The sequence below is a fragment of the Argentina silus genome, assembly GCF_951799395.1.
Source record: "Argentina silus genome assembly, chromosome: 14".
NCBI lineage: Eukaryota > Metazoa > Chordata > Actinopteri > Argentiniformes > Argentinidae > Argentina > Argentina silus.
In genome coordinates, this window is record NC_139668.1 from 3,307,775 (window position 1) to 3,335,000 (window position 27,226).

General features: G+C 45.9%; 1 protein-coding gene across 1 annotated transcript in view; it reads left to right on the forward strand.

The window, feature by feature from the left end:
• The window catches only part of epha10 (EPH receptor A10), a gene marked incomplete at both ends in the record, with an annotated part of 118,713 nt that overhangs the window by 14,963 nt on the left and 76,524 nt on the right, over positions 1-27,226 (forward strand). Inside the window, 2 exons of the mRNA XM_083684410.1 lie at positions 18,124-18,188; positions 20,042-20,714. Of these exons, the coding sequence (XP_083540536.1) occupies positions 18,124-18,188; positions 20,042-20,714 (738 nt within the window). The remainder of the gene's footprint in view (positions 1-18,123; positions 18,189-20,041; positions 20,715-27,226) is intronic.

A 27,226-nucleotide genomic window follows, 5' to 3' on the forward strand; every position in this document is an offset into this window, starting at 1 on the left:
AGTTTATGTGATGCAGTCCTCTCAATCAGTCCAGACATAAACTCAGAAATGTATAACTGACTGTATATACATTTATTCTTCTTAAAATATCAGTGGCAACAAATTCAGACAATGAAAACGGACTGAATATGACAACAGGAAACAAGTTCCGCAAGAATTCAGTTTAGAAAGACAAAGTCTTTAATATATATATATATATATGCAACACGCAGATATAGAGATGTATAAAGTAACATATGCGTTACTTGAAAAAGTAATATTAAACATAGTACACGGTGCTACTCATAACGCCTTAGCCCCAACAATGTGGATGAGCAGGGCAAGTCCACCACCATAGAGCATGTCTGGGGGAATGGGCTTGTGTGTGATTATTGACTTTTCCTGCATGCAGTATGTTGTTTTAGTATGTTTGCTTTTGTGTCTGTGTTTGCTCCAGTGTGTATGGTGTTTGCAGTCTGTGTGTTTGGGAGTTTGGTCTTACATGGCATGAACTGATTTAAACGGGGGTAAGTGAGGGTTATTGTAGAAGCGATGGCACTTTTGGCAGTGTTTGTAGCAAAAGTAGCGTGCGTGCGAGATTGCAGATAAGTCCTCATTCAGGAATGCATGTTTGTGCATACATCAGTGGCATTTACTCTATGCTGTATGAGAGAGAGAGAGAGAGAGAGAGAAAGAGAGAGAGGGGGGGATGCATTGAGGGGTAATGATGTAATGTGCGGTCAGATGGTGAGGTGGCTGGGCCCCTCTCCGGGGCAGATGGGGTGCAGTCAGGAAGTGCCAGCTACTCTCCACCCTCACCACCGATAAAGCCAACCAGCCATGAGAGGAGACAGGGGACAGACCTACAGCTCTCCCATACAACACACACACACCCACACAATGCATGATTTATTGTGAAATAACCTCATAAAGGAAATAGGATTTTAATTAGTCACTCACTGTACGCAAAATTCACATTGCAAATATATACATACTGTAATTATACATACATAGACACATGGGTCTTGGCAAATCATAGTATTTTATGTATTTAACCTTTATTTACCCAGGGAGACACGCTGAGACTGTGGTCTTTTTTGCAGGTGTGTCCTAATTACAATACAAATATGATTACAAAACAACACCTTAAAAACAAAACACAATACAATACAAATACACACATTTATTAATCAAAACAAGAGCATGTTTCTGTGAGCTGGTGCCGAACTCAGGACTTAAAACAAATGTAAAGGACCAAGTGCTCCAAATTCAGTCTACCCTGAAGATCGTTCCATGATCATACGTGTCTGCGTAAAGACCAGTGATAACAATATCGGAAGTGGGTAGTCACTGAACGTGTGTGTGTGTGTGTGTGTGTGTGTGTGTGTGTGTGTGTGTGTGTGTGTGTGTGTGTGTGTCTGGTGGGTTTGTGAAATTGACCTTACAGTTCTAAATGGCTTACCCATTTCAACCGTAATGGCAATATCAGCAACATAGACAGACAGACAACACGTTATTTACATGATCAAAGTGATTCCAGCCCATACCCACCCACACATCACTAAAAGCGCCATCCTCCGCTGGTTGTCTCTATGACAGAAAAGCAAACGATGGAGAGAGATAACATAGTTTAACACTGGTGGCAACGTTGTCACATGCCACAGGTGAACACTGAGACCAGAGACTGTTGACAGGCTAGTTTTTCTGGCCCATAACCAGAAATGTAACTAGTTTGCACACATGACTGGGTGATACGTTTTTTTGTTGTTATTTGAAACGTGGGAGTAAGCATCCCTAAAGTGGAACTACCCATTTTAATTTTGTTGTTAAATTCAGCTCTTATTATTAATCGATCCTGCATTTTTGCACTGTTTCATTTGTTTTAATGTTGTTCCATGCTGACTTGAAAAATGTTTGTTCCTGGCTCACTTGAAAAAAGGTTGTAGGTCCTATGTAGGAAAAAAGCCCTATGTGCAAACTGTTTATCCTGCATTTTTGCACTTCTATCCTGCAGTTTATCATGCACTTTGTTTGTTAAGAAGGTCAACAAGTTCAATTATTTGCAAGATTATATGCATAACAAAAGGATTCACAAGTGTACATTTTCTCCCATGTCTTTCTCTGGTTTTTATCTGGTTAAAAGCAATCTTTGTCATCAATAAACTTTGCAGGGCTCATAAAATGTGGTTCATAAAAAGTATATTGTGATATCATATCGAGTGTGGAAAATATCCTGATATGAAAATTAGTCCATATTGCCCACTCCTAATAGCCATTGAAAGTTGTACGTCGGTACTGGCCCAGAGATGAAAACCTGCCTTTCAATATCTCTGATTCACCAAGCTTAGTGTCATTTGTGCTGACATGAACGTCAACTGTTTGAGCATCAGGCAGCTGTTTCAAAACTCTAGGGATGTCCTAAACACCAGCTCCAGGAAAGCAGATGGTTCTGGCTACAGGGAAATCATCCCTAACCATGGAACCTCCACATCCCTAACCATGGAACTAATTACCGCCATTTCTAGGGTTTGAGAAGTAGATCTTGGCATAAGAGGACCAGGCCATCTACCCCTCTCTCTCTTGTACACACACACACACACACACCACCACAGGCTGGTTAAAATGGTTTCCCCAAAGAGCTCCTTTTGTCTGTTGTCTGATGCTCCTTGAGTTGACCTTGAGAGGCATAGTCCATTAGCTGCCATAAAGACACTGGAGAACCAGGCAATTCACAATTAACAGACCATTCTCCTCCCCTTATCTCCTTGTCTCTTTCACTCTCTGAGTCTCCAACACCAGGCCTGGGAGAGGAGAAATAGAGAAGAGCTTGAAAAGACACCAACGACAGGCATTTAAAAAGTACAGAGTGAATATATAATAAGTCTCTCTCTCTCGTTTCACTTCCTATTGCTTTCTCACCCTGTTGCATAACTGTGAGACTTCTCTGAGAGTGTCCCAGCTGCCAGGGAAGATGTAGGAGTTTGCTCAGAACATTATCTACAGTAGCTGCTAAAGACACATACAGGCGTGCTCGCACGCACGCACACGACACACACACACACACACACACACTGTGGGGAAAGACAGGAAAGGCTTGCTCTTTGCCGACCACCCCCCGAGATTGGAGGCTGATGAAAAATTCAGCTCAGTTGGTCAGGCTCACGCTCAGTAAAAGTAGAGAACAGGGTAAGTCTCTCCCCCCCCCCCCCCCCCCCCCTTCGCTCTCAGCCAGAGGAAAGCCTTCTACGACATAACGTGATGGCCGCTCATCTGGACATTCCTTGTTTTGTTTTTTAATGATTTGCACACACACCATGAACAACGCATGGAAGACAAAATGAAAAGAAAAGGCAAATTGTCCGACATGGTTTCTTGTTGGTATCACGGCCACCAGAAAGGATTGTTCCTCCACAGGAACGGTTTAGCGGCCAAAACCAACGTTGTTTCGTCAATCTTAGGCTGGGAGGCTAAAAGTCAGGGCTGTATTTCAATGTGAGAAGTTGCTTTCTTCCCTCTGGCCTGGATGACATGCTCTCAAAGACTAACCCTAACCATAACCCTAACCCTAAACCCTAACCCTAACCCTAAGGTGACAACATAGGTATGGATATGTCTTAAAACACATTGTTCTGGCAGATGCTGCATGTGAGGGATTAGTCAGCTAGGGCAGATGGAAGGGAGTGAGGATTTAGATTGGAATCCAGCCCAGGAGCCCACTGAACCTCATCTGTCTCTACACCGCCCCCCAACCCCTAACCCTGCCCCCCCAACCCTCTTTCTTGTTTCCTTTCATTTCAAACCTGCACACACACCCCCCCGTTTTTTACAAAAAAAAGACGTCTTCTTATCTGCAGGCTGAAATCAAGAAAAATGGAAGGGTTGCATTTGCATTTTAATTCGCCCTCAATCACGCGCGTTTGGTGTTTGTCTGAAATTGCCTTGTGTTTTCACCGCTTCCGTATTGATAGCAGCTTTCTCAGGCAAGCCTTAAATTCCAATCCGCTTGTTTCGACAGTATATGGAGATGAGGTCTTTCTTTCTCTCCTTCTCTCTCCCCCTTTTTCTCTTTGCTGCTTTTGCTCTATCGCTCTCCCTGTCAGCTCTTGGTTTATCTCTCCATGCTATTTTGCTCTCTTTTCTTTCTCTCTCTCTCTCTCTCTCGCTTTCATTGCCTGAGGAGTTAATGCACATATTTCACTCATGTGGCAGATTCAACTCTGAAGCCTTTGGATAGCACTGACTCACCCTCTCCACCACTCCTATTCCCTCTACTCAAGACATCCCACATGAACATAAGCTCATCATGCCAGAGGAAGGCCCTCTTCAACACACCAACCACTCTATACAACGCTCACTACTTAAACCCATGTTGACTGAGAACCGTGTGTTAGAGTCAGCCTCCGCAAGTGGCTTTATTGAGTTTACACTGACAGAATCATGCGTATCTGATCACTGGGCTGAGGCAAAGAATCAACCTTGGATGGAATGCATTGTTTCGAAATGTTTGAGGACACATTGTTTTAAACATTGGACTGACTGTACATCGGTGCTATTGCCTGTACAATTGGGGTTCCATTTTAACCATTGGGAGCATGGACTTTCTTCTCTTTTCTTCATTGCTCAGTCCCTTTATCTCCTGAATCAAGCTCTACAGTAGATTCGGCCTCTGATTAGGCTGATCTGGCATGGGGTGAGGTGTAAGCTTGCTTACCGCCTTCACCTCATTCAGTACACCACACCTTTCATCCACTCTCTATTGTCCTCCCTCTGCCCGGTAATTGGCTTTAAATGACACGGTTGACATTCAGAGCTGCGTTGACTGGTAGTCCCACATCACAGCCACCCAGCAGGCTTGTATTGTCAGTATAGTGACTGTACTATTATGCCTGTCTGTGATGTAGAAAAATAGTCCGAAGAAAATCTTGATAATGTGCCACATGGGTCCATGCGGTTGAGCTGACAAGTCATTTTCATGGCTTTTTTTCTACCCAGTGTGATCTTAGTGCCACCTGCATCACGGAAACGACAGGGCTACATATCGGTACTCCCATAAAGATCTTATATGAACGGCTCAATCTGTCCATTCTGTTGTTTCAGTGAGGGAGACAACAGAGTTTGAGCCAGGAGGGGGGAAAAAAAACACTGTGCTCTCTGGTATGCTGAAAAATAAGGTGCATGTATCAAAGCCTCTACATTAGGTGTTTCAGTGTTCCCAGATTGTGTGATACGGTCTCCGGTCGATAGCTTGAGCCCCTGGGGGGTTTGAATTCTGCTCCCCTCCCCCAGGAGGCGACAGTGCCTTTGAGGGCAAGCCACTTGACCTTTCACCCCAGGAGGCCAGGAAGTCAACTGGTGCCCTTGATACTAATAGGACGTTTGAACAAACCCGCTGTGACCTATTGAAGGAGTTGATCTGCATGGAAACCTGCTGTGACCTATTGAAGGAGTTCATTGGCATGGAAACCTGCTGTGACATATTGAAGGAGTTGATGTGCGTGGAGAGTCCATGCAATCAACAGCTAGTGGAATGGAGCCGTACCATAGGGTAGGCTTACTCTATATGGTTAGGAACATTATCAAATTATCAAATCATTATTGTATTGTTGTTTGGACTAGCAGTTTTTAGCAGAGTTCTAGTCAAGGTCTCTGTGACAAATATAATTTAAAAAAAACATGTACATATGCTGTATAACTCATGTCAAACTTGTGTTACATACAGTATATGGTATCAGCATGACAGTAGTGATATTTTTGTCTCATTCCTCTCTCTTCTGTCTCATATACTCCAGCTATTATAGAAACCTGTAACTTAAAAAAAAAAAGAAAAAAAAAGAAAAAACGCAGCTTGTCATGCTGAAGGACTATAATTACCCAGACCATCTGTAGTATTCATCACAGAAGATGTTTGTTCAGTAATGTAGTGGACTTTCTGTCGCGGTGATGACATGGATTAGATCTTCTGCTACTCACTGCTGTCATTGGAGATGTTGTGTCAGTGTGCGTGTGTCACTAGAGGGTCTGGGCATTCATGAGTGCCGAGTGGGTGTGCGTGAGAATGACTATACATGTGTGTCACTGCATGGGAGGTGTTAGGAAAAGTGTCTGTGAGTTTTTATTCAAGCATTTGTTTTGTATCCTTCTCTCTCTGAGCACACTGTAAGAACCAAGAAAGAGCCTTCGTGTAGGTTTGTGTCCACACAGCATGGAATGCTTTTATTCCAAACCAATGACAACTGACACTCATTACTCTCTATTATCTCTCTCTCTCTCTCCTCCCCTCCCCTCTTTCTCTTTCTCTACCGCTCTCCCTGTCTAGTCTTGCTTTATCTCTCCATCCTATTTTTCTGTCTCTCTCCCTCCCTCTCTCTCTCTCTCTCTCTCTCTTTGCCAGGGGAATGAATGCACAGATGTCATTAATGTGGCATATTCAACACACAGTACACTATGTGGCCTACAGTATGTGGGAATCGAGAGTAGGCACCACTAAGCACCAACCCACTGAGCCATGGAGCCTGGGGGCTGTCAGCCTCCCTCTGGGTAGGGACCACGTCCTTCCTGTCCCCTCCTTCAGACCAGCCCTCTTAAGTCCTCACTTTACAACTGAGGGCACCAGCACCGCCATTTTAACATGCAGAGGAAAGAGGGAATTAGGCCACATAATTAAATCCCAAACCAACCAGTGGGAGCCCATCTTTCACCCCCCCCCCCCCAATTTGCATAAGTAGCGATATTTTTGCCATTTTCAAGCAGCAAATTGACAGTGAGATGAATGAAAAGCAAGGTGTCCTCCCAGTGTGTGTGTGTGTGTGTGTGTGTGTGTGTGTGTGTGTGTGTTGGGGGGGTGGGGGGGGTCGAATCAGACATGGTTGTTTGCCTGAAGGGAGAGAGTCATCATCAGTGATGTGAAAGAGTGCTTTATCTGAACAGCACTTTGATTCCATTAATTACTGACGTGCTGTTTGCAGAGGCTTTGCCCTATCTAAAATTCCATGCCGCTATTGCATCTATTCATCGCATCGATCCAATAGTTCATGAAGACGATTGTCCAAGGACTCCTTTTGTTGTTGTTTTGGTTATTCTCTCATCGCTTCGTCTCAAGGTGTCTCTCTCTTTGTCTCGAAGCCTTGTTTTTGTTGTCGGAAAATCTTTTGTGTGTTTTTTTTAATTTATTTAACAGTGAATACAGTTATATTGTAAAGAGTCCATGCAGCTCTATGGTCTTGCACCGTTTAGTGCTGATCAGGTCTTATCTGATGGTATTGAGTCCACCTGGCTGCTCTGTGCTCCACTCTCCTGTGGATGAGCGTCAGAGGTCATTACATCCATCTGCACATGCAGCAGCCGGCTGTTGAGGGATTCTGAGACGACACACACACACACACACGCACGCACGCACACACGTGCACACCCCCCGCACACTCAAACCTGTCTACACACACATACTTGCACAAACACACACACACACACACAGACACACCCATACCAGCAGATACACCACACACTTTCCATGTCCAGTGCATCCCGTGACACAGCCTAGATGATTCATCTCTGCTCTGTCTTGTCCTGAATCCCTATTGTCCTTCACTCCATTTCTACACACTTGTTTTTAACACAGACCCTATCAACATGGGTCCCTACATCCTCTGTTTTCACAGGAGCTCGTTATAAAGCCCATTGACTGATCGGCTGTCAGCTGCATCGATCCTAGGTTGCGGTGCAACGTATTGATCGATGCGCCGACTACTCATACTCCCTTGTACCCAGACTTCCCTACCTTCACACGTCCTCTGTGATCGTTCATCAATGGAATGAAGATCAATGCGTCCGATAACGGGGGCGCATCCCCTTTTCGGACCCGGCAGACGGTGGCGATGACATGACCCGAGGTGGAGAAAAAGCAGAAGATGAATTGATGTTGTTATAGTTCGCCCTCGGGACAGGTCTCTCTGCCTCGGGATGGCCGGGCTCTGTCAAAATCCATTTGTCAAAAGGGGGGGGGAGGACGTTGTTTACCTTTTGGTCCTCTTGAGAGATCGCGCATGCGCCGTCCGGCGGACGCAGGGTCCGGCGCACGCACGTACGCACGTACGCACGTACGCACACACACACACCTCCTATCCCGTCGTTCCAACTCCTCTGACTCTTCCACTATGCATCAGAGTGTATCGGCGAGTGTGTTTGTTGACTCCTGAGCAGACCTGCTCATGTTGGTACAACACATTATAGCTGCGTATGCAGCAGCAGCAGCAGCCAGCTTGGCATGGCCCTGCAGGCCAAGTCAGGGAGTGATGAAATAAACATGGTGTGCGTGCGTGTGCATGTGCGAATGTGTGAATGTCATGACTGTTTGTGTTTGTTTAACACGTGGGTGGATGAGTGGGCGTATTGTATCTCAATGAGGCAGAATGGTGGCTGACCTGAATAAGTAGGAAGAAGTTGTATTGAACTTCTTCACCGTCTTCAGTGTGTCTGTTGGTGTGTGTGTGTGTGTGTGTGTGTGTGTGTTTGGTTGTGTTTGTTTCGACCCTGTGTCAACCCTGAGTACAGCAAGGCCGCAGGTAGTACACAGCCTTTCAGCTGTCAGTGCGGGGAAGGAGAGGAGGGAGAGAGAGAGAGAACGAGGTGAAGGAGGTAGAGACAGTCTAATTTAATCTAAAGTGGATTCTCAAATTGAACTAGAGGGAAAACAAAGTCAGCACAAACCTTGGAGCTCCTCTCACTTATGTAACCACTGCACTCTCTACTTCTCATTAATAAGAAAGTGGAGGAAAGTACAGAGGGAGGGAAGGAGGAGGGGTGAACAGGAGAGGGAGTAAACCAGAGAGGGATTGAGCGGTAGTGGGAGAGGGAGGGTGAGAGAGACAGGTGGAGGGAGGGAGAGAGCGAGCAAAGGATGGCAAACGGAGAGAGAGAGAGAGAGCGAGAGAGAGAGAGAGAGAGGGAGATGAAAAGAGGAAAGAAGCGCTGCAGTGACACACTCCCGGACAGAGAAAGACGAACAGATGCATGCTCGCTCACCGAGAGGCAGAGGCTGGCGCCGTCAGCATGGAACGTGCCCTGTCTGATTTAATAATGCATCCTTCTGCTTGACTTGGCCTAGAGGAGATGGAAGCACCACAAACAGCGATATACCCTCCATTATTCACCAGTCATCTGAAAGTGTTATCAGGTAGAACGCTCTCACGCAGAAACTCTGCCCCAACACGTGCTGCCCCAACAAAGCTTTTTAGTTGTTTTTTTGAGAACTAAATTGTTGTCGTCTTTTCATTGTCAGTTCATTTCAATTAAAGTAAGTTGTCTTTTACAATCCATTATATGGTGAACAGACAATTAGGACAGACAACTACGACAAGACTAACAGACATCCTGACAGAGAAACAGCAGACACCAGAACAGACATCGACGACAGCCAAATCAGACAAGGCTATCAGGCATACTTAAAACAAAACAGAGAGACAGACAGACAATAGACACCGGAATATCTAACAACCTTAGAGACAACACCATTGTACTCAGCACATTGTCGTCGCTTCATTCGGTTCCGCTTCGGTACATACGGAGTGATTGTGGCTCTCTCACCTCATTCTGGAATAGGGCATAAGAAAACCAACCAAGCATAGCAACAAACAATACAAGAAACGACAACATTCAATTACCAGGGGAGGGACAATGTCCCACACAGTTCTTCACGCCGAGTTAATCTGTTCTTGTTGCTGCTGAGATTAAAGTTCATTGAATATTATACCCTGTTCTGTCCTCATTATATGTAGCTGAGCATAGCTAGAGAGCCAGCTTAACACCTCCCATCATCAAGAGTCTGGAGACAGAATGTCGGTCTGACTTCAGGTTTGTTGAATTAGAAAGGGTGAAACTGAGAAAGAGAAACAATAATCAATGATATGGTTTCACATCCACACATTGCTTTGCCAAACAGCACAATGGAGAAATGATCTAAAGACATAGCTTTAGCTATTGTAGTTATATGTAGCTATGTTGTATTAACATTGAAATAAAGTATGTGGTTATGGTAACATAACCAAGAATGCCCAATGTATTCTTATATAATGCTAGTATGGTCTCACATGAAGAAATAAAAGGTAAGTTTACATAATCACCATGAAAACCAATAGTTACAAGCTAAACTAGCATCTTCCATTATGACAACAATTTGTACAAATATAATGATATAATGTAACAGTTCCCAAAAATAACCATCTATAAATGTAGGTAAATAGTCAATGAAGACCAGTTTTCTAATATAAATGTTTTGGTAACCAAAGAAGAAAACAGTATAATCCAACCCATTGGGTAGGTTCGTACTTCTGGCGCTTTTCCATTGCCACTTTTGGCACTAGTGCTTGGCCCAAAGCCACAAAGCCATTATCTTTTAAACTCTGAGAACGGCCCAAAAAAAGCCCAGGGCCTTGGCCCCAAGGCCCTACTGTGACCTGGGACCTTGGGGAGATTTTCGGGACAATTTGTGGGTGGGGTGGGGGGTTAGGCGTGCGATGTGTACTGCACCTTCCCATTGTTTGGCTAGGCTATGGGACTGCTACTTGTTACAAAAGCATGAAAACACGATATAAAACTCTTAGTTACTTTGGTTTGGAGTCATGTTTAGAAGTATTTATATAAAATATTAAGTTTGCACACAGTTTCATTTCATGGGAAATGTGACTGGCTCATCTGGCTGGCTAACTGAAAATCTATGTTAGTTTTCGTGTACATTTCCAAACTAAATAAATGCCTCAGATTCAACCACACAACTCCTTTTCTAGTCATGTTACTAAGAAAAATCTGAAAATTATTTCTAAATGTTTTGTTTCAGTTTGAGGGCAGTTTGAGGGCGAACCTGGCTGCGAAAAGGGTTTCTGGTGACGTCGATAGTTTGCTCCTCCCTGCTCTCCCCATGTCCTCAGAATCACCCTTGGATGGTGAAAACACAACGCACCAAAATAACCACCAGTGTTTGGGCCCAAAGAAAAAGTCTGGAGTGGGACCTGGTCTCCAGTGGAAAAGCGCCATTAGTGTCTTATATTAAACATAATGATGGAGTAAAACATTTTCTTACTTTAGGTATGCTTTTAAACCAGTTATCCATATACACTCACCAAACACTTTATTAGGAACACTATACTAATACTGGGTAGGGCCTCCCTTTGCTCTCAAAACAGCCTCAATTGTTCGTGGCATTGATTCCACAAGATGTTGGAAACATTCCTTTGAGATTCTGGTCCATGATGACATGATTGCATCAAGCAATTCCTGCAGATTTTTCAGGTGCACTTTTAAGCTGTGAATCTCCCATTCTATCACATCCCAAAGGTGTTCTATTGGATTCAGATCCGGTGACTGGGAAGGCCAATGAAGAACACTGAACTCATTGTCATGTTCATGAAGCCAGTTTGAGACGACTTTGTGACATGGTGCATTATCATGCTGGAAGTAGCCATTAGAAGATGGGTAAATTGTGGCCATGAAGGGATGCACATGGTCAGCAACAACAATATAATAATACAATAAAATAATCGGCTGTGGCATTCATTTGCCCCATTTGTGAGCTGATTCATGTATTTTACAATGGCATTGTCACAAAGTGGGAAAGCAGACCGTATTTTACAGTAGGCTATAGGCTTTCATTATTTGTTGTTTTATTTGACAGTATTATTTGAAAGCAGTTCATAGTATTGAGGGTTAGTTTGGGATTAACTGGACAGTGAGAGCGGGCCAATCAGACATGCATGCTCCTATACCGAAGGGCGTGCACTTACCCACAATGGTGAAAAATCATTGGATCTGATTGCTTTGACTAAATACTTTTCTACCTTTTAGGCCTAGTGATTTATACAATGACATTGTCGTTTTTAATTGATTCATTAGCAGCCCAAGGACACTATTATTTGATATTTGTAGATATTGAGGCTCACTTTCAGACGTTTCAGAAATGTTGTGAGCTGGTCCCTAACCAAGGACTTAAAACAAGTGTCAGGGACCAAGTGCTCCAACATCAGTCTACCTTGAAGATCATTCCATGTTTGAGCAGCACAGTAGCTAAAAAATTCTGTCGACACCTGTGGAACATTAAAAAGTAGCAAGCTCTGAGAGTGTGTCTGATCACCACTAGTACCCATAAAAGCAACTATATGAGGTAAAAAAGAATCCAATGATACGTCCTTCTCCGAGTCAAAGAATCCCAACCCACACTCTGATACAAAAGACAATGGTGAGTGTGGAAACTATCCCTAGAAATGAACCTCAGAGCAGAGTGATAAACCGAGTCTAGTGGTATAAGGTATTTGAGGCTGCTACATGCGTGTAAATTGTGTCACTATAGCTGAGGACAGGGAAGAGCCTGGACAATCTTTTTCCTATTCTCGAAGGTAAAGCAGGACTTATCTCTCTACGAAATGTTTGAATTAACTTCAACATGCATTTTAAAGGACAGTTTATCATCAATCCAAATGTCCAGGTATTTAAAGTGAGAGACTTTGGGCTCCCTTCAGGGTACAAATCACTGTAAACAATATTACGGGGATTTAGAGAAAAATCTAAATGTATTTTTTTTAATAGAACCTAAACCATGCCGAGGGTCATGCTGAGCTGAGGGAGCACAGGAGTGGAGAACAGTATCATCAGCATAATTGATATAGTGATATAGTTTTGATATATCAGGGGGGTTGAGCCAGGGGGAACCAGTTGAAATGCATTGTTATTAGGCATATTGAATCTTAATTTGGAGCAGATATTTTGTGGAAACGTGGTTAAATAAAAAAACCCAGGGAGATTTTAGAGCAACTATTAGCAAAGGTTAAATCTGCACAGTTCTTCAAGTAAATGTTTTTCCTTTTCACTGGGAATTGTTAGAAGTAGTCCTTGTGCATAGAGTCATATGGCTTGTTAAACTTTGCTATCAAGGGTTTCTGTTTGGCATACGTTTGAAAGTGAAAGTCCCAGCAACATACTGTCACCGTGGAATTGCCCATATACAAAGAAATAAAAACATTTTAAGACCAAAGGACTACTATGGAAAGACATCAGGGGCACTGCATACTGTAGTGGTTTGTAGTGCATAAGAGGCCCAGGTAGGTGACTGACACGTCTCCTGATTAGAGTCACTCGGTCCAGAGATCCAGACTGAGATTCACCACGTCTCCTGTGTTGAGATGACCTTGGTGACAGGACACAGAGCCCCAAAGGGGAGTGCTGTCTCTGGCTGCGTCTGTGCACTCTGAGGCTGTGTGTGTCTGTGTGTGTCTGTGTGTGTGTGTGTCTGTCTGTGTCTGTGTGCGCGCATATGTGTGTGTCTGTGTCTGCGCATGCGCCTTGTGTGTCTGTGTCTGCGCATGCGCCATGTGTGTGAGTGTGTGCGCTTGCTTTTGTAATAAGAGGGCTCTGAGTGCTTCCTTCCTACAGTACCACTGCTAGGGTAACATCTAAACAGGGTTTCAACTAACCAATAAAACATCATACACTGTAGAGGCGCATGCAAGCTCATGCATTATCAAACAATAGGATTCCACCACACACAAACACACATTTGAGAACATACTGTTCTGTGCATGGGCACATGCATGACAGAAATACCCATAGGCACAAAACTTGCACAAGTTATGGATAATTGACTATCCATAAATTCATTCTAAAGAAGCTTCTTATTTAGAATGAATGTGTGGATAGTTAATTGTTTGTTCGAGACAGTGATTATAGATGAAGTATAGGAATATAGGGGTTGTGATACCTAAGATTAGCAAATAATTCCTTCTCCCTGTCTCTCTCGCACGCACGCACACACACTTACCCTCTCTTGTCGCAGTGACAAGCAGAGGGGAGTTACCTTTTAGTTCGAAGTGCCCTGTTTCACGTCAGCCACAAAGCTTTGCAGTGTGACGCCTTTCACCAACGTTTTATCTCTGCAAGCTACCTATTTCAAAGAAGCAGTGATTTAAATATCCCCAATCAAACTGATAACCTGTGCTTGATGAGTTGCGTAAGGTTGATGTTCAATAGTCTACAGGGGGCGACATGCTTGATCCGTGCCTCCTGCAGCTGTCTGCTCTTTTAATAGCTCAACCTCGGGCTCGTATTTTTAACAGAACAATTCTCTCTGGTACCATTCCCAAAGTGTGGAAGGTGGCAAATGTACTCCCTCTTCATAAGTGATTTGAATAATTACCTCCCTATGTTGAGGCTTTCTTGTTGAGCTCAAATATTGGAGTCCCTGATCAATTCTCAGATGCGGTCCTTTTTTTTTTTGGATCAAGAACAGCATTTTAAATGTGCACCGGTCAGGTTATAGGACTGGACATAGCACCATCTCTGCTACTTGGCTAAAAACGTGATCTGGAAGCAGCATTGTGCAGCCTCTGTATTTATCTCTAAGGCTTTCAATACTGTTGATCATGCCCTCCTATTGTAGAGGTTATCTGCCACAATCAGCCTGTAATTTGTTTTTAAAAATTACCTACAGGATAGGAATTAATGTATTTCAGTTGATGGAGTTCAGTCTAGTTTTCTAAATATTAATAAAGGTGTTCCGCAAGGTTCAATTCTAGGTCCACTGCTGTTCATCATTTACGTCAATAAATAATAAATTTACTGTTCTGCTGGCTGCTCTGACGGACGCTTCGCTGGGAACTGACTGTTTGTTGGCCAAGCTATCTGCTCCTTACACACACAGTTAGGCATTCATTTGTCTTTGTCTTTTGGATGTGTGTGTGTGTGTGTGTGTGTGTGTGTTTATGGTGTGTAGTGTGTATCCGTGTGTATGTATGTGCGTTCCTTTCTTTCTATATTCGTTCACATGTTCACAAGTCTACATCTCCTCTGCACTGATTCGTCTCCTCATGTATCCCTGTGTTTGGTTCCTGTATATCTCCTCTCCCTCTCCGCCTTAGTGTCGGCCTATTAGAGGGATAATGCCTGGACAATAGCTGTCCCTCTGGGTCAGTGGCCTGCCTATCCCCGTCTCTGAGCTCTCTCTGAGCCTCCGCCTGGGCCCTGTGAATGCCGCCTGATAAGTTGCTCGGGGGTTGCAGGGAGGACACTGGAAAACATGTGGCTAATCCTCTCTATTGAACTTTATGGAGCTCATTTAATAATTCACCCTTTTACTGGTGTGTGTGTGTGTGTGTGTGTGTGTGGAGAGATTAGCACTGGTACTTGCTGTCTGCTTGGTGCTGCTCTTCTTGCTCCTTTCAGATAAAATGCTCTGTCTCGTACCCTTCAGTCTCAGAATCTCACCTCCATAGAGATGGGGTTGAAAGTCTGCCCTCCAAAGCACACACACGGGCACACATACACACACACGGGCACACACACACGGGCACACACATACAAACACACACACATACACACACGCACACGCATGCAGTTGCTCTGGTGAAGTTTAAACCTCAATACAAAGAGACACAGTACTTAGACCCACAGACTGCTGTGCTTGCCTGCATGCTCTGAAACCATTGTGGGAGAAAAATGTGCTCTCAGTGTAGGTCTGATCATTGAACAGTGTCCTTCTCCAATAATCCCTCCAAACAGCTGTCTCTCTTCATCCCTTTGTCTTCCCTAGTTGGCCTCGTATGAGTATGAATATGAATATGAGTATGAATATGAATATGAATTCAGTGTTCGCAAGGCTAAATAACTCAATTTAACCACAAACGAATGAAGCATAAGTGCCTCTCAGGATGAAGAAAGGGGTACCTTAAGGGAGGACAAGAACTGTCTAGTTCATTCGTGTGTTTAGTGCTAAATGCCCTTGGGCAATTCCACGGTATGATGCTGGGTCTTGATTTTTCACTTTCAAACAAATTCCGAACAAAAACCCTTGATAGGAAAGTTTAACAGACCATACAACTCTATGCACAATGACTACTTCTAACAAAAAAATTACAATTACTTAAGAACTGTGCAGATTCAATGTTGGTAACAGAATGACCATCAAATATCCCTGTTTTTTTTATGTAACCATGTTTCTCCTGATTTAAATATATCTGCAGAAAGAATGGGGTGTTAGCTATCAGATGATACCTTGAGTTAGGAGAAATCTATTTTGGTTGTTGAGCTACAGTAAGTGAAGTGGATTTACACAATGATGGTAACAGAATGATGATAACAGAATGACGAAATGGGTCCCCTACAGAAATGCATGATTTATGGATTTGAATGTCATTCTGTACATGATGATGTACATGCATATTCAGTGAATACATTAAATACAGTATATTACCACACCCAGCTAGTCGGCAAGCTCTGGTTTCTGGATAAATGTAAGCAAAAGATAAAGCAGTTTTGTATGTGACTGCATCACCTAGCAGTTTGTTGTTACCTCGGGATAGTGTGTAGCTGAAAACAGAGCAATTGGAGTTGGTTGGACTGCCACTTTTAAAGGGTTTCGTCCAAAGGACAGCCAAATAACTATTTTAGGCTCTGTACAACCTGTACAATAAGTGATACTTTTTGATTTGCTCATACTGTTACGGATGAGGTAAAAAAAGTGCTTCAAGAAAAGGACGTTTTCAGTGTGCTTCTGATACTTCTGAGTAGAACTAAAACTCCCATTACTGTACCCTCCTTTGTCTCAGCAGTTAGGCTACAGAAATAGAACCTAAAAGGATTTCAGATTTCTCTGTATTGGACAGTCTACCTCCAAAGTGGTTTTGTACAACCTGTTAAATATCCTCCCGGCAAATGACTGTACTTTACCTAGTTGACAGATGTGTTTTATTATGACTTTGTATATTGAGGGATATGGAGTGGATGTCTGCTTTCATCGTATCGTTTTTTTAATGATCAAAGAAAAATCCCCTCACGAGTCTTAATAAAATCAAGCATCATGTGGATACAAATAGTGTGTGTTGAGCTCGCAAGTGATTGCTGGTATTTGTCGTTGTGAGATCAGAAGAGTGACTTCATTGTCTGTCTGACTGGGGCATTCAGATCCATTCACTCTCTCTTTCTCTCTCTCTCTCTCTCTCTCTCTCTTTCTTTCTTTCTCTCTCCCCCTCTCTCCCTCCCTCTCCTCCGTTCTCTCTCTTTCTCCCTGTCTCGTATGTGTCTCTAAATGCCTGTGTGTTTTAGTGGTACGGCCCAGGGCTCTCAACAGTATACGGGGGGAGAGACAATAGGAGTTGACAGACAGATCTCTCAGGGATGTGTGCTAAAGGAAAACGCTGGGAGTGTTGTCCAAGTTGCTGACGTGGCACATCGCACAAACCCCCTGTCCAATAAATAGAAGTTTGCCGGATACAAGTTTGCCGGATAGAAGTTTGTCATATAGAAGTGTGATTGTGCCGATGTGCTGTCAAGGTTCACAACACCAGTTAAATGATGTGGATGAGCTGTCCAAGGTGCCCATGTATCATATATGCACTGCTCAAGGTTTCCCACTAGAAGCTGAGGACTGAAGTTGCACTATTCCTTGCCGGAATATCAGATGGCTGAGGCGTTGCTTCCCAAGGTTCTGAAAAGCAGTCGGAACTGTCCAAGGCTGCCATTTTTGACAATGCTGTGTCCAAGGTCCTGAAGCCGGCGGTGCCTCTGTGGCACTCTCCCTGGTGCTGAAGCACAGCTTCCTCTTGTTGCTGTCCGTGGTACTGAAAAGTGTTTGGCTTGCAGTTGCTGCTGCGGTTTAAAGTCGGAGGATGAGAGCGTGTTGTCCTGTGAGGGGCGTGTAAACAGATGGAGTCCGTGCACTTATCAAAAGACGTGTCACCCTCTGCATTTGACATGTTTGGCCGTATTGTCCCCTGTTTCGATAAGCCAAATCCGAATCGTACCATGAGGGGGATGTTATTGCTTTTAGTCCATTTACACAAGAATGTCAGCGCCTCCTGTTCTAATGGTGTCCTGGTCCAGTGTCCTACATCAACGCTTGTTATTTCCCTGCATCTTACTTTGTGAAGACATCGGGAGCCTCTCTCTTATGTGAGGACAACTACATTCTTCTCCCTGGCCTCTCCACCGGTGTGATGTAATATGTGTGTCAAGACAATGAAGTAACTGTTGTTGATGCGGTCTGACAACAAGACAAAGTGAAGAACTAGATGTTTAGTACCATTTCAACTGAACCTAAAACTATTCTTTCCCCTCTCTCTTTTCATTTCCCCCTCTTTCTTTCCCTCTCTCTTTTCACTCTTTTTTTTCCAGTGGTCCTGCTGAATTCTAAAGAGACTCAGGCAGAGCTGGGTTGGACATCGTACCCCTCCAATGGAGTGAGTGTGACTCATATATATGTATATATATGCTGAATACGAATGTGTGTTTGTTTGTCTGTGTTTGGCATGTAAGGATACAGGTATACCCCTTGATGTGTGGGTGTGTGTACTGTGTGTATATCCTGTTCCATTTGCCACAGAGCACACCAGATTGAGAGCTGAGTGTATGTCCGGGTTCACTCTTTCTGGCATTGTTCCAGAGAGCACTCTGCCCAAATGGACTCTGAGTGGACAGCTGGCCCACCTCTCTCTCTCTCTCTCTCTCTCTCTCTCTCTCTCTCTCTCTCTCTTTCTCTCTCTCTCTATTTCTCTTTCTCACTGCAGCAACCAGACACAGACGATAAATCCATCCCACCCCCCTTGAATCGATCTGGCTTGTAAAACCACTAGCAAGTTATGAGTTATTATATATTTCAGTCATAGGACTTTAGAAATCACTGGGTGCTTTTTATGAATCAATGTGACTTGTGAGACATGGTAAGTTGTAAATAAAAGAGAAATGTTGTCACTAAACCACAAAACACAGACATTTGGATGTAGTCACTCGCTGTATTCAGGTCCACTAAAGACTAGGCATACAGATAAACCCTGAGGGTCACCTTTTTGAATCTCCCAACACCTTCTCCACGTTCCAATGGGAAGGATGTGTATTGCACACTTCTCCACCAAAGCGGCAAACCTCAAAAGCATGTTTGGTGGACAGTAGCCCTTATTGCTCTAGGCCCTAGGCCCACTTTGACAATAGTGGCTCTAGGGTTTGTGTACACCTAACATCCTTTTGCCTGAGACACCTGAAACAGCTGCCTTCACGGCGGAGTGGAAATAGACGTGACTCTTGTTGCTAGGCTACCAGATACAGCGTTTAAGCATTTCTATGGTAGTAACAGGGTGGTTGCTAGCAAGATTAGCAATGAGGCTAGCAACAATTAGCGATTATGCTAACAGTAACTTTGTAGGCATTTCTTTGCTAGTAACAGAGTAGCTTGCTAGCAAGAAGGGGTTAAATACATTTTAAATACATTTTTCCACACAAAAATAGTGTATATTTATGTGAATTTTCTGTTTGTCCCAACCCTCAAACCATCAGTTTGATTGGTTTCTTGGCGCAAATTGACATTGATGTGTGGCGCTGGTGGACTAAAAACCACTTCGGCTGGACAGTCCCTGAACATACTGTCGAGTACATTTATAACAGAACTTTGCCCTTGACTCTACCATAGACATGGTTGAATACAATCAATATAGCAATTGCATAGTCAGTATATTATGTTAACCATATAACAATATAAATGACATTTTAGATTGCAGGTTTAAAAAGACTGTATTGTCAATTGTTTGGTTATCATACTGTAGCAGAGACAAAGCATTGCTCATTCAGCACGGGAAGTTAGCTTCTACCTGCAGCAGTGCAGGGGAACGATGGCCATGTGGTGATGTCTTCGCACAATCTGTTCTTTATTTACCTTGTTAATTCTGGACGTGGCAGCCAGTACTGTACGTTCGCTTCCCACAGCTCCCCTGTGTCAGAGTGGGCAGCTGTGAACGTACGTACAGCTCTACAGTCTCACTGGAGTCTAACTTTGTCTCGCTGTTGTCTCACTGTGGCGGAGAGAGACAGACTCACACGCGCACACAGCCCCCACACATGACACTGTATTTACCTCCCGCATTAGAATGTCACCCTCCTTCCCTCCCCCCACCCTGCTCTCTCTCTCTCTCCCTCTCATCCCTCTTTTCTCTTTTCTCTACCCCTCTTTGCTTCTCTCCCCACCCCTCTCCTATCTTCCTCATGCCTCCCTTCCCTCCCCATCTCTCCTGACCTTCCCTCTTCCCTCCATCCCTCTCTCCAGTGGGAGGAGATCAGCGGCGTGGATGAGAAGTACAAGCCCATCCGCACCTACCAGGTGTGCAACGTGATGGAGCCCACGCCGCAGAACAACTGGCTCCAGACGGGCTGGGTGGCGCGCAGCGGGGGACAGCGCATCTTCGTGGAGCTGCAGTTCACGCTGCGTGACTGCAACAGCATCCCCGGCGTGGCGGGCACCTGCAAGGAGACCTTCAACCTGCTGTACGCCGACTCGGACGCCGACCTGGGCCGCGTGGCCCGCGAGGACCGCTACACCAAGATCGACACCATCGCCGCCGACGAGAGCTTCACGCAGGGCGACCTGGGCGAGCGCAAGATGAAGCTCAACACGGAGGTGCGGGAGATCGGACACCTCAACCGGAAGGGCTTCCACCTGGCGTTCCAGGACGTGGGCGCGTGCGTGGCCCTGGTGGCCGTGCGGGTGTACTACAAGCGCTGCCTGGCCACGGTGCAGAACCTGGCAGTGTTTCCGGACACGGTGGCCGAGGCGGCGTTCGCCACCCTGGTGGAGGTGAGGGGCGCCTGCGTCAACAACTCCGAGGTGGACACGGACAGCCCTCCCAGGATGCACTGCAGCGCGGAGGGGGAGTGGCTGGTGCCCATCGGGAAGTGCAGCTGCAGCGCCGGGTATGAGGAGGGCCACAGCAGCTGTGAAGGTAAGAGAGAGAGAGAGGGAGGGAGGGAGGGAGGGAGGGATGGTGCCAGGAGAGAGATGATAGGGTTACGGTTAAATGGATGGAGGACTGGATCGAGTGAGACGGGGAGGGAGAGAGAAAAATGAAAGGAAAAATGGAAGGGAAAAATACATGGGAGGGGAGGGAGGTATAGAGGGATAGGGGGTTAGAGAACTCCATGTTTCGCCTTGGAGCAATTCTGTCAGTTCCTGACAGTGACATCGATGACAAACATTTGGTTGATGACATCCACAACATTTTGGGAACAGTTTTGAATGATGAGTCATGTACTTGTCCTCAGATAATCCTGTCATTGTCTCTTAACAGGACAGCCCCTGTCACACGAATGACTGTGGGGGTGGCACATGGTCAGCTCACGGCCAATACGCACACACCACACACACACACACCACACACACAGACACATACCCACATGTACGCACACATGCATGCACACGCCCACTCTCTCACTCACACACACACACACACATACTCACACCACACACACACACACACACACACACACACACACACACAAACACACACAGGCCAGTCTTACCTCAACACCAGATTTTCAAAAGCACTTTGACTGGACCGAAACAGTTCACTGAACGATCTTCATCATGTGATGTCTCATTCCTTGATCAGTACCGATGGATGCCACAAACGACGTAGTGGAGCTGTGTGTGTGTGTGTGTGTGTGTGTGTGTGTGTGGGCAGGCAGTGGTACCATCTCTTTGCTCTGACACAGGAGTAGGCAGGCTGGTTCAGTGTGCAACCGTCACAGCAACAACTGTCATGTGCCGTGTCAGCTTTCACAGCCAATCTTGTGTCTTTGTGCAATGCAGTGTGGGTGTTGTAGTCAGTGGAGACCAGCCTGTGTGTGGTAGAGGGAGGAGAGATGATGGACAACGTCCCCACTGGTCTTTCTTGTCCCTTGGAGTGAACTTTGTGAGCTCAAGTGTTTGTGACATGTTTGGGTTCAGTATGTCTTGAGTCTGTGTGAAGGCATTTGTATTTGAAGTGGTTGTGTATATGCAGGGGTACCGCTGGCCCTCCCTAAGTGCCAATAGCTATTGATCAGTGCTAATGCTCCACTAAATTGAGGAATGAGGCTGGGAATACACACACACACACACACACACACACACACACACACACATACAGACACACACACACCACACAGAGTACACATTGACCACACACACACACACACACACACACACACACACACACACATACAGAACAACCTCCTCCTCTCTGTGTGGATCACATCGTGTGTGTGTGTGTGTGTGTGTGTGTGTGTGTGTGTGTGTGTGTGTGTGCATGGGCGTATGGGCAGGCAGTGGTACCATCTCATTGCTCTGACACAGGAGTAGGCAGGCTGGCTCAGCGTCATCACGCTTCTTTAAGCAACCGTCACAGACAAAGCTGTCGTGTGCCGTGTCAGCTTTCACAGCCAATCTTGTGTCTTTGTGCAATGCAGTGTGGGTGTTGTAGTCAGTGGAGACCAGCCTGTGTGTGGTAGAGGGATGAGAGATGATGGACAACATCCCCACTGGTCTGTCTTGTCCCTTGGAGTGAACTTTGTGAGCTCAAGTGCTTGTGACATGTTTGGGTAGAGTATGTCTTGAGTCTGTGTGAAGGCATTTGTATTTGAAGTGGTTGTGTGTGTGTGTGTGTGTGTGTGTGTGTGTGTGTGTGCGTGCGCTGAGATGGAGCATCAGTAGCCCACACTTCATACACACACACACACACACACACACACACACACACACACACACAAAGCACACAGAAAGCCATAGAGAGATAGATACTAAGAAGGGATATGCAGTACAACAATGGAGAGGATGAGAAAACGGATGGACACACATATGCTGTGGCAGACAGCGAACTCCGGAGAGATGGATAGAAAGAGAGAGCGATTGTGAATACATGGATGGATGCTCCACTAGGTTTTCATCCAGTGATTAGAGGGATAGTGAGTGAAGACTCTCCGGTGGGCGTTTGGTCCTGTCAGTCCCCATCAGCGCGGCCCCCCGGTGGGGTACTGCTCTATTCAGTGTTAATGACATGAATATGCAGGGGTACTGCTGGCCCTCCCTCAGCCCCACAGCTATTGATCAGTGCTAATGCTCCACTAAATTGAGGAATTAGGCTGGGAATACACACACACACACACACACGCACACATGCACACATGCACACACACACACACACACACATACACACACACACACAGAGCAGTGTCCTCCTCTCTGGGTGGGTCGCATCAACCATGTGTGTGTGTGTGTGTGTGTGTGTTTCGCTCCTACACACACACACACACACACACACACACACACACACACACACACACACACACACACACACACACACACACAGTACACATTTACCACCCACCACCCACCCACACACAGAGCAACCTCCTCTTCTCTGCATGGATCACATCAACGTGTGTGTGTGTGTGTGTGTGTGTGTGTGTGTGTACGAGGTCGCTCAGCGCAATACTATTGAGCAGTCTCTTTACCCGTATGTACCGTCATGTTTTATCTGTTGGTGACGGTGGTCTATCCTTCAGAGTTCTCTGACAGAGTCACAGAGGAGGGTGGATAACCCATTCTCTCTGTTCCCCTTTGTCCTGCCTGAGAGAGAGAGAGCGAGAGAGAGAGACAGAGAGAGAGAGAGAGAGAGACAGAGAGAGAGAGAGAGAGAGACAGAGAGAGACACAGAGAGAGAGAGAGAGACAGAGAGAGAGAGAGAGACAGAGAGAGAGAGAGACAGGGAAAGAGAGAGAGAGAGAGAGATGCAATGTGATGAACAGTACAGTGGAGCTGCTCTCCATGGAGGCCATCTGCCTCAGCCCTCGCTCCTAACACTTCGCCTCACTGTGGGTGGGTGGGTGGGTGGGTGGGTGTGTGTGGGTGTGTGCGCGCGTGCAGGTGTGCACACACACACACACACACACACACACTCTCACACACACATACACACATACACGCACACACCTCTCTCAGTATTAAATACCACCAGCAGGCCATGGAATGGATTTGGGGGGGAAATTAATAAATTATGTAATATTTCATTTCAAAAGTACTCTGTCTGTGTGTGTCTGTGTGTGTTTGTGTGTGTGCCCGTGTGTGTGTGTGCCCACGTGTGTGTGCGCTTGCGGTTTTCCTGTTTTAATTAAGCCGTGCTGCCATAACTCACTTATATATAATTACAAAGACTGAAATCTGCCTCTAGCAGCCTTGCTTGTCATTATCTGTGTTGTTTCCCAGCATCCTCTACAGCTCTGGGCCTCGTTCACTCATTCGCTCGCTCCGTCCTGCTCCCTGCCCCTCCCCCTCCTGCTCTCTCTCTCTGAATGTGATGACTTCCTCAAACACCTCTCTCCCTCCCTCTGTCCCCTTCTCTCTCCTCACCCCCGTGGGGACCATGTGGCGGGGTAAGGCAGGGTGAGGAAGGGTGAGTCAGGTTAACAGCCTGGAATCTGGAGAGGCCAGGAGATTAATCAGATGTGCGTGTGCGTGTGCATATTGTGTGTGTTTGAGTGTGTGTGTGTGTGCGCGTGTGTGTGTGTTAGGGTTGGCACTGGTGACTCTTGGCATGCTTGCCAGCTCTGGCTCCCCTGTGTCACTCTCTCTCTCTCTCTCTCCTTCTGTCTGTTGTTCATTGTCCTCTGCTTACCTCCGTCTCACTCATTCATTCACTGGGGAAGGTTTCTGGCCCTCTGGTCTCTTTCTCTCTCTCTTATTGTCTAACTCCCTCTCTTTCTCCGCCCCCCCCCCCCCTCCCCCCCCCCCGCCCCTTGCCACCCTTGCCCATCTGGTAGAAGCGGTGGTAAGAGTGGAGCAGAGCGTTGGTCATCCCCCTCTCTCTCCCTCCCTCCCTCCCTCCCTCCCCCTCTGTCTGTCCAGGCTGACGTCCACTAATGTTCACCATGTCTTTGCGCTCAGGTGAAATAATTCACACTCTCCCGGGAGGAAGACAAACACACGCTTTGCAGCTGGCATCTGATGTTTTTATTTAGTCCATCACCAAAGTACGTACACGCACACGCACGCACGCGCGCGTGCACACACACACACACACACACACACACACACAGGGCTGTGAAATGGCCAGTACGACAGGTGGTACGTAATAAAAAAAAAAGGAGAGTTGGAGCAGTACCAACAGTTCTCCTTCAGCCCTCCTTTGCCTTCCTTAACCTGGGAGAAGGAAGAGAGGAGGGAGGTTGGAGGAGAGGAGGGAGGTTGGAGGAGAGGAGGGAGAAGGAGGAAAGGAGGGAGAAGGAGGAGAGGAGGGAGAGGGGGGAGAAGGAGGAGAGGAGGGAGAAGGAAGAGGAGGGAGAAGGAGGAGAGGAGGGAGAAGGTAGGAGAGGAGGAAGAGAGGAGGGAGGAGAGGAGGGAGGGAGAAGGAGGAGAGGAAGGAGGTTGGAGGAGAGGAAGGAGGTTGGAGGAGAGGAGGGAGAAGGAGGAGAGGAGGGAGAAGGAGGAGAGGAGGGAGAAGAAGGAAGAGAGGAGGGAGAAGGTAGGAGAGGAGGGAGAAGAAGGAAAGGAGGGAGAAGGAGGAAAGGAGGGAGAAGGTAGGAGAGGAGGGAGAAGGTAGGAGAGGAGGGGAGACATGGAAGGAAATAAACAAAGGAGAAGCTGGAGAAATAAAGAAAAGAGAGGATTGGGAAAAGGGAGGAAAGGTGAAGAGTTTCCAGAGGAGACGAGGAAGGAGAGGAAGGAGATGAGATGGAGAAGAGAGGAAGGAGGTAGAGGAGGAATGTGAAATATTGATAGGATGAGGGGATGAGAGGATTGGGAGAGAGAAGAGAAATACGTTGAGTGGTAGTATGAGGAAGAGGGAAAGAGAGGAACGCATATCTTCACTTCTGTTCCCTACTCCCGCAGTGTAACAACCACGACAACGTGTTTCCCCATCAGAATACCTCATCAATTAACTAGAGTCTACATGAACGCATACATGTATGCATGACACCTCTCTAGAACAAATCACTGTTGTTCCAAGACAAGCAACGTATTTTTATATACTGTATAAGTTAATCAATATGATTTATGACATATATTTAATAGGCTGTTTTAGTATTTTACAACGTTGTTGGCAGTGGACAGAGATGGGAAGAGATCCATCCAAATCTTGTTACAAAATACTAAATACCAATCAAAATAAATGAGAAAATAACTGGCGCCCAAATTTTTTTTTTTTGGGTTGTTTTTTTTTTATGAAAATGCACGCAGACTTACTTGTGTTCCTCACATTTGACCGGTTCCACTGGTTAAATGCAACACTTTTGTTTAATACCTCTTCTACATATTTTACCAGAAATGTTCCGCATTGATGTTCAACCAGATGTTTCACGTTCCAGCCCAATTAAAAGTATGTTTTGTGCTCTTAGAATGGACAGAATGAAACAAGAAAAAATAATTGTATCCAGCGGGTTTTGTAGCATGGACCTCTGGCATGGACGCCACAGACGTACAGCGTTTGACCTTTGACCTGCGAGGGCTACATCTGGCTTTGAGGTCGCAGGCCTTACAACAGTAGTGTGTGTCTCAGGACAACCTCTATCCAGAGTGTGTTATTGTCTCTGTCCTGAAATGACAGGGTGTGTGTGTCCAGGACATGCCAGCCTCCTCCCAGCACTGTTCCCCATGTGCCCGCGTGCCAGCTCTTTGAGCACTTCTGAGACCGTGTCCACACAATGACACACACGCACACGCACACGCACACGCACACACACACACACACACACACACACACACACACACACACACTCCTCTCACATGTCCCACATGTTCCTCTCCCGTCACTCACGCAGTCCTACGGTAGAGAGAAGTGTATTGAGTGTGGCGGAACGCCACCGACACTAAATTACCTGCGCCGTGTCATCAGTCTTACCCTAACAACGGTACTATATCAACCCGGGTCTAACGTCGCAGGAAACAGCTGTGGCCTTCTGTCTCGTCACACCGTATGACGGGGTCGTGAACCCGTGACCCTGCCACCTGCTAGGCTTCAGTGGCTCTGATGCTCAGTTGAAATGTGGAAGTCAGAGGAGCTAAGCTCGCGCGCACACACACACACACACGCACACACACACACACACTTAAACATGGCTTCTTGGTTACAGTACCAAAGCACGCATTTACACTAACAGACATTTACAACCCCAGCCTGCTTTGTTTCGCTGGAGTGTGTACAGTTTACTCTGGAGCTTTTAAATGTTGTCAACTTGCCATTCGCCGTGTGTGTGTGTGTGTGTGTGTGTGTGTGTGTGTGTGTGTGTGTGTGTGGTGACGCAATACGAAGTGTAGGCTACTGATGCTCCATCACAGCTAGCACCTCCGCATCCCTCACCTCCTGGTTACAGGCTTAATCTGTGCCCTCACCTCCCTGAACACACAGACACACACCCACACACACTCACACACACCCACCCACACCCCCCCCCCCCCCACACACACACAGACACACACCCA